Source organism: Alosa sapidissima, chromosome 4, assembly GCF_018492685.1.
Source record: "Alosa sapidissima isolate fAloSap1 chromosome 4, fAloSap1.pri, whole genome shotgun sequence".
NCBI classification, from domain to species: domain Eukaryota; kingdom Metazoa; phylum Chordata; class Actinopteri; order Clupeiformes; family Clupeidae; genus Alosa; species Alosa sapidissima.
The window spans coordinates 14,158,589-14,167,549 of NC_055960.1; the positions used below are offsets into that span (position 1 = coordinate 14,158,589).

Here is an 8,961-nt window from a genome sequence, read left to right on the forward strand (position 1 = left end):
GCTTCCGTTAAAGGTGCCAAGTGAGTACCAAAAGTGTTCATTTCTTAAAGCAACAATATCACTTATTAGGCTATAGCTTCACTATCAGCATTGCAAGACACTGTGTCCTTTCCTGAACTAACAGTTGTCCAATTTAGACTTGAAGTGTGCAACATCAAATCCATACATAAGTTTCATACATAAGTTGCTAGCTGGATGAGTACTATCCCCATGATGTTAAAATAAGCTGATATTATTACTTGGTTGCTGTGTTGTTCCATTTAGACCTTACAATAGTAGTGCTGTGTCATGATGATGTTCACATTGGTTCACACAAGCACAAATTGGTATAAAAGTGTATAAAATAACACTCATGCAATACGCAACATGCCCATATAACTGGACATTCTCTGCCCAACAGCATAGACCTGCATATCACAAAGGATCGTAGTCTGACGGTGACTCTGAAAGACTCTGTGAAGTTTGTCATCATTCTGCACAAGGTGTGGAAGAAGCACCCGTACCACCAGGACTACTTGGGGTTCTACACCATAGACAGCCACCTACTCTCCCCCAGGGTCCACGGACTGCTGGGTAAGAAGTGGCCTGGGACCTTAAAGGGTTTTGTAAATTCTGGCGATTTTAAGGAAAAAATCGTTTTTACTTAGCTCTGAAGATGCCTGTCGTACGGTGTTCATTTTAGGACATCCTCAGACTCAGGTGTCAGACTCAGAAAAACATCGGTCATCTTCAGACAAAACTGCCTCAGCGTCAGAAAAACCTCTGTCATCTTTAGACAAAACTGCCTCAGTTTCAGAAAAACCTCTGTCATCTTCAGACAAAACTGCCTCAGCGTAAGAAAAACCTCTGTCATCCTCAGATAAAACTGCTTCAAACCAAACGGCCTCAGAAAAACATCTCTAAGGAGTCAGGTCTCAGAAAAAATGCTGTCAGAAAAAGTGGAGTCAGGTCTCAGAAAAAACGCTATCAGAAAAAGTGGAGTCAGGTCTCAGAAAAGATGCTGTCAGAAAAAGTGGAGTCAGATCTCAGAAAAAACACTGTCAGAAAAAGTGGAGTCATGTCTCAGAAAAAACGCTGTCAGAAAAAACAGAGTCAGACGAAAAAGTCTCAAATGAAAAGTTATTGCGGGGAAAGAAGAAGACGACGGATACAGAACGGTGAGTTTAATATTATGTAATACATTTAGTCTCCTACATTTATACTTAATACATTTATTCTGTCACTGGCATGTTATATTTGGTGCTTGGTTAGATGTAGAAATTATAAGTAAAGGTAGAAAGTGATCCAATGTAGGAAAACACATTGTAGGAAATCGATGTATGTAACTTAGCTAACCTCACTTCGCTAGTAACATTAGCAGCTGCTGTAAGGCACATACAGTAGATCCTGCTTCAGAAGGGACGGCAGGCAGAGCGATGTAGAGTGGCAGAGCGACGCACAGTGGCTGAAAGTGGTACTAAAGCTTCACGCAGCTTCACGCCGCGTAATGCGCGAATGAAGTGGTCATTTGAAAGCGATGCCCACTGTACCGGAGTATGCTACCTACTAAAATAATTTGTTTTTCGTAGGACTGCGGTACGTTCAATGAGCTAGGAAAAAGTGGAAAAAGTACCATTATGATAATACCATTACATGAAATAGCAGGTAGTAACAACAAGGCACATTTCTCTAAATAGTTCTATATTTCTCTAAAAAGTTAAGATAACATATCAAATTAATTCAACAACGCTGCAGTTATTGTCCCCTGGGGATTACATTTCAAGTACCTGTCTATTATTGTTGTGCAATGACAATGACAACTGCTAACGTTTTATAATGGTATTATATGGTATTACATCATGGCATAGCACATTTGTCTTTATGGGGGTTTGGGAATAATGATGTGATGATAATGATGCAGGTTTCTTACTGGTAGGTAGTGTACAACTGAGAAACGGTTAGCAAAAGTAAGAAATAATGGTCCAGGTGTTGTTCTGGACTTTCATGGTGGAAACATGTTTAACCCACTTTTCCTTAGCTCATTACCGTAGTCCTACAAAAAATGAATTATTTTGCTGTATGTAGATGTACATGACCAAAACGCTGTCAGAAAAAGTGGAGTCAGGTCTCAGAAAAAACACTGTCAGAAAAAACAGAGTCAGACGAAAAAGTCTCAAATGAAAAGTTATTGCGGGGAAAGAAGAAGACGACGGATACAGAACGGTGAGTTTAATATTATGTAATACATTTAGTCTCCTACATTTATACTTAATACATTTATTCTGTCACTGGCATGTTATATTTGGTGCTTGGTTAGATGTAGAAATTATAAGTAAAGGTAGAAAGTGATCCAATGGTATACACATTGTAGGAAATCGATTTATGTAACTTAGCTAACCTCACTTCGCTAGTAACATTAGCAGCTGCTGTAAGGCACATACCGGAGTAAGCTACGTACTGCATACAGCAAAATAATTCATTTTTTGTAGGACTACGGTAATGAGCTAAGGAAAAGTGGGTTAAACATGTTTCCACCATGAAAGTCCAGAACAACACCTGGACCATTATTTCTTACTTTTGCTAACCGTTTCTCAGTTGTACACTACCTACCAGTAAGAAACCTGCATCATTATCATCACATCATTATTCCCAAACCCCCATAAAGACAAATGTGCTATGCCATGATGTAATACCATATAATACCATTATAAAACGTTAGCAGTTGTCATTGTCATTGCACAACAATAATAGACAGGTACTTGAAATGTAATCCCCAGGGGACAATAACTGCAGCGTTGTTGAATTAATTTGATATGTTATCTTAACTTTTTAGAGAAATATAGAACTATTTAGAGAAATGTGCCTTGTTGTTACTACCTGCTATTTCATGTAATGGTATTATCATAATGGTACTTTTTCCACTTTTTCCTAGCTCATTGAATGTACCGCAGTCCTACGAAAAACAAATTATTTTAGTAGGTAGCATACTCCGGTACAGTGGGCATCGCTTTCAAATGACCACTTCATTCGCGCATTACGCGGCGTGAAGCTGCGTGAAGCTTTAGTACCACTTTCAGCCACTGTGCGTCGCTCTGCCACTCTACATCGCTCTGCCTGCCGTCCCTTCTGAAGCAGGATCTACTGTATGTGCCTTACAGCAGCTGCTAATGTTACTAGCGAAGTGAGGTTAGCTAAGTTACATACATCGATTTCCTACAATGTGTATACCATTGGATCACTTTCTACCTTTACTTATAATTTCTACATCTAACCAAGCACCAAATATAACATGCCAGTGACAGAATAAATGTATTAAGTATAAATGTAGGAGACTAAATGTATTACATAATATTAAACTCACCGTTCTGTATCCGTCGTCTTCTTCTTTCCCCGCAATAACTTTTCATTTGAGACTTTTTCGTCTGACTCTGTTTTTTCTGACAGTGTTTTTTCTGAGACCTGACTCCACTTTTTCTGACAGCGTTTTTTCTGAGACCTGACTCCTTAGAGATGTTTTTCTGAGGCCGTTTGGTTTGAAGCAGTTTTATCTGAGGATGACAGAGGTTTTTCTTACGCTGAGGCAGTTTTGTCTGAAGATGACAGAAGTTTTTCTGAAGCTGAGGCAGTTTTGTCTGAAGATGACAGAAGTTTTTCTGAAGCTGAGGCAGTTTTGTCTGAAGATGACAGATGTTTTTCTGAGTCTGACACCTGAGTCTGGTTTTTCTGACGCTGAGGCAGTTTTGTCTGAAGATGACAGAGGTTTTTCTGACGCTGAGGCAGTTTTGTCTGAAGATGACCGATGTTTTTCTGAGTCTGACACCTGAGTCTGAGGATGTCCTAAAATGAACACCGTACTGTCGGCTTCTGTCAGCAACTCGAGTAGGTAAAACCAATTTTTTTTTTCTTCCTTTGACAAATGGAGATCTAGGTGAAAAATCACTGGATATCTCCTTTAAGATCTACTTTGAGGATTTGACCCGTTCCCTGAAATGCCAGCAACATGTCTCAAAACAGTTGGGACATGGGCACGTGCACCACTCTGTTGCTTCACCTCTTCTTACTGTCTGTAAAAACAATTACACAGTGGGGTTGTATAGTTAAAGTATAGGTGTCTGAAGATATGGTTTGGGGGAAACACACCTACAGTATAAAAGTAAGCAACTTTAGTAAATTACAGTCTTTGGAGTTTTTGTTAAGCGTTAAGAGACAGGGTTACCTGGAAGCCTGATTCAGAACTGTATCTATTTTGTTTGGCATATCATAACCATGTTAAGGGTTAATACAATACACACTGCCCACTCTGATCACCATATATTGACAATGCCACTTGTTCCATTTATTCTACCATATCAAACAGGTCACCTGGATCTGCTACATTTAAATACAATCTGTTAGCCTTGAAGATGGGGGTTTTCGTTTGTAAATCCATTCCCTAGTTTGTTAAAAAATAACTGTAAGGTCATCATCATTATCATCTGACATCAGTATAGTGCTATATTGCAGTTCCATAATGGATCATATTCTCTATGTTTACATATCATGTTTTGTTTGGTTTTTTTTCCTAAATATTTTTTCTAAATTAAATCACTGCAGCTCCAAGATGGAGATTCTCATGACCTTGATTGCTCATTGTGCCCCTGATAGGCTTTATATATAAACACCATGTGAACATGTTAAAAAGGTTAAAATTGTCTATGGAGAGGATCTTAACAGCATTACTCTTGTATGTTTTGTGGTTGTGGATGTTAAATTGATATTGGTATGTTTGTATTAATAGTTTACTTTATCTTGACTTTTGTTATAACCCATCAGGCCAGTTTTATCATGGTGTGCAGTTTGAGGTTAGTGACACATACCCAGGAAAGGACCCAGAAAAACCTGATGCTTCAATGTTCATTAAGGGGAACAAACTAACTGTGACCAGGTAAGCAAACATAAATTAGAAGCATACAAACCTAATTTAAGCATATTTGTTAATCATGTCTGGATTGTATTCAGCTGTAAGCCTACAGTCTGTATATCTTTCATGTCTTGCTGTTTTGATCTGCATTTTCATAATATGGATGTCTAAGTTCTGACTTCCAGATTTACATTGCTGGTATCCCATGCAGTAAATCACCAGAGCCATTTTGGGCACTGTATACTTGGTATCTCAGTGGACTTACAGAGTCAGTAAGCCTATTTGTAGAGGATAACTTAAATATGCAAAGCATTGCAAACTTGAAATATGTAATTACTTTCCCTCAGAGGCTGGCAGAGAGACTTCCGTAGAGATGTGAAGAACGGAGAGAAAGTGCCCTGCTGGTTTGTACACAACAATGGAACTGGACTCATCGATGGGAGCCCTGAGGACTATGTGGTGTCCAGCCTTATCTAGCTCGGTAAAAAAATAACCTCTATGTAAAAAGGACCAAGCACTCGTATCCAAAACTAAAATAACAGAAAATACATGAATTTGTCTCTTCAAGGTAATGTCAAAATGATTACTGTATAAGTGAATAAATGAATGGAGCGCAGAGTATTTAGTGATATAAGAAAGGACAAATGTAAAAGGCGATGGCATATAGTAGACAGTATTTATGTATGAGATAAAAAGTAAATGATTTTTTATGTGTTACGACGCTTTCCACAATGTCACTCCTATTAAATGATTACTGTACAACTTATAAATAATTGTATCATTTCTTTTACATCGTGTTTTACAATTATGCATAGGAAGACTTTAAACAACAGTAACTACAAAATTACAATACTGCTTTGAGATCTCATTAATATTGGCATATGCAGTAGCCTACACACATGACATTTTAGTTGGAATGAAAAAAAAGTTCTAGTACCTTTGATACAGTAGCTCAAATCTCTTGCATTAAGTGTTTGTACCTCTATAGCTATTAAGTCATCTTTGTTTTCATGTCCCAAGGATACTGTGTAGACATAAACTATTGAGCTGTCTTAACAGCTTAATTCTCAATACCAATTTTGTTTGCCTGAAATTGCACAGTGCTTACTTCAGAGGCCACGGTTCCCACCCATTTTGAATTGAGACATAATAAGATCAATTTGATCATAAAGCACTACACATATTTTACATGAAATATGTTGTCATGTATTGATTCCCAAGAGTCCAAGGTTTCAAATGGTGACTATGCTACACAACAATATGATGCATAAAAAGGACTTAGAATGTTGATAATTTGCACGAAAGCCTCTCAATGCGCGCGTTTGTTTCCGGTAGAGCCAAGTGTGTTTGAACCTGCCGCTAGTGTTAATAGTGTCTACACAGACCCGGTTGGGTGTTGCACCAAGTGAATCAGCACGTTACGATAAAGAAGGATTTATGCGTGTGTTGAAATTGTTATTATTGGGCAAACAAGATATTCCGTGTCGGAGTGAAGATGTAAGGAGCAGAATAGGCCTATAACAGAAGGTGCCGTTACAACACAGCGGAAACCAAACGAGCGCACCGAGAGCCTTTCATGCAAGTAGCCTATTTGTATTCAATCATTATGTCTTAATTATGTTAACATTTTTCAGGTCATGTTCATGAAAAGGGTAGGGGGAGGAAAGGCACAGTGGCAACAGCAGTGGGTGTTGTATTTTATTTTTCTTCCATGTCATGAACTGTTGTGAATTTACATTTGGTATTTAAAGTAGGCTACCCTCTGTAAAATACCACATATGAGCCCTTTGAGGCCTAGACTATGTTATGTTGCTAATGCAACTGCAAGAAAGAGGTCACATGACTCACAGGCAAGTCATTTTGCTTCCTCATTCAGAGACTGTGCAGGTGTCTTTCCCTTGCGAAAATTGCATTTCGCAGTCATTTTCTTCCAGTAAATCAGCAAGAAAAAAATATGAGCAAGCATCATTGATGAGTAAAGATGTATTATCAACAACTTTTCATAATATATCAATGTAGGTGTCATAGGAAATACAAAAAACTATATATATATAAGTAGGGAAGCAAGTGCATTATATTTGTAAGTAAATTGGCAATGCAAAAGCAGATACATTGCATATACCTGTAAGTAAACTGGCAAATGTATTGCTTGTATTTGTTAGAAACAGAGTAAATATGTAATACTCACCAAAAATAAAAAAGAGCCTTTTTTTTTTCGTGTTGCGATCAGAGTCCAGGTTTTGTACTGGGGTTTGAGGCCAGGTGGGGTGACTGCTTTCTCCATTTGCTGCATGATGCCAGAAGTGAAAGGGCTTGTTGTGATGCCAAAGGAAGTGTGCTCAGAGTATGAGCTGTATGAGGGACGGAGACCCCTAGGTCAGTTTGACTCCTGTATGAGGGACGGAGACCCCTAGGTCAGTTTGACTCCTGTATGAGGGACGGAGACCCCTAGGTCAGTTTGACTCCTGTATGAGGGCCCCCTAGGTCAGTCTGACTCCTGTATGAGGGCCCCCATGGTCAGTTTGACTCCTGTATGAGGGCCCCCTAGGTCAGTTTGACTCCTGTATGAGGGCCCCCTAGGTCAGTTTGACTCCTGTATGAGGGCCCCCTAGGTCAGTTTGACTCCTGTATGAGGGCCCCCTAGGTCAGTTTGACTCCTGTATGAGGGCCCCCATGGAAAGGCGATGCACTAGTGAGGCACCCTCTGATGTACAGTAGATGGATGAATGTACGAGGGGCGCTTGTGTGAAGTGCTTGAGTGTGCTTCATGAAGTTGTACAGAATGCCGTCATTATGGTTGAGTATGTGCCCTGACATACCAACATCCATGGCTTTTTGATGTTGCGGTCAAGCTGCAGACTTGCTACCCCGTAGCCCCAAGTTTGAGGCCTGACTGCTCCCTCTATTTGCTAAAGTGTAGGCCTTCCCCCGTGTTTCTCTTTCGAGACTAATTGTTTACTAAACTTTCAAAAAGTCAAGTGCAGGTCTCAAAGGGAACGTGGATGTTGTTATGTGTGTGTGCATGGGTATACATGGGTGTACGTGTGCACACTCATGGATGTGTGGGGGTGCTTATGTGTATACCTGAGAATGTTTGGGGAGATTTATGGAGCTTTTAACTAGTAAAAAACAGTGATTTCATATGATGATTTCATATGATAATTTGTATGTTTTCATTCCGCAATGGTACGATGTTGCCTGGGGGCAACAACTGAACAATGAGACTTGTAATGCATTGAAAACCAGATACATATGTTTGCTGTAGTGTTAAGTTATAAAGATAGGTTGTTTAAGTAATTAATAAGTTAGCTTTAATTCTTAAAAATAGGAATTATTTCACTTTTTACCATTATGGTACAATGTTGCCTTGAAGCAACAAATCTTAAAATATATATAAACATTTAAAAAATTCTAAAAATAATATACATTATTATTGTTAAAGTGGCCCTTTGTCCCTTTTTTTTTTTTTAGCAAAAATCACTGCAATTTTTTTTCACAAGGATATCATAATGCGTACCATAGAGAGTTAAGCTCTTATCTTGGTCATTATTAGGGCCATCTATACATGCTAGTCGTTGTTTTTTCAAGACAGTCTAGGCTACCCATATGTAGGAAAGAATGTTTGTTATCCTTGTCTCCGCCACTCACCTACCTCTGATCATTAGTCCTGTTAATCCCTTGTTAAGTTCACCTTTCTCTTGTTACCCTGTTGGCCCCCCTGTATTTAAACCCTTTGTCTTCCATTAGTCTTGGTCGGTCTTTGTTTCGTGTTGTGTTGTATTTATACACATGGTTTGTGTCTAAGTAAAGATTCTATTAATTTCAACTTTGCCTGGCCTTGCCTTACCCTGCATTTGGGTCCAATTCTCCCTGCAAACCATGACATTAAGACTGGCCGAACCATGGATCCGTCTGCCATACTGTATACCCAGGGGTGGCCACTGGGTTGGCCAGAGTTTGTGTTGGGGGGCCACTGCTTGCTTATCTTTACTTTATGTACTAACTGTGCTGTGAATGAATTTAGTGTTACTGACATTTGATCTTTGCTCCTCTCAGTTGGTTTATCAGACTGCAGTGAAGTA

General features: G+C 39.1%; 1 protein-coding gene across 2 annotated transcripts in view; it reads left to right on the forward strand.

Annotated features, from left to right (window-relative positions):
• Positions 1-5,639, forward strand: part of LOC121706694 (inter-alpha-trypsin inhibitor heavy chain H3-like) — a 16,035-nt gene extending 10,396 nt beyond the window's left edge. For both annotated transcript variants that reach the window (XM_042088648.1, XM_042088649.1), the window contains exons 19-22: positions 1-20; positions 401-573; positions 4,792-4,903; positions 5,227-5,639. The exon at positions 1-20 is cut by the window's left edge and continues 182 nt beyond it. In XM_042088648.1, the coding sequence (XP_041944582.1) occupies positions 1-20; positions 401-573; positions 4,792-4,903; positions 5,227-5,356 (435 nt within the window). In that variant the 3' untranslated portion in view covers positions 5,357-5,639. The remainder of the gene's footprint in view (positions 21-400; positions 574-4,791; positions 4,904-5,226) is intronic.
• The last annotated feature ends 3,322 nt before the right edge of the window (positions 5,640-8,961 follow it).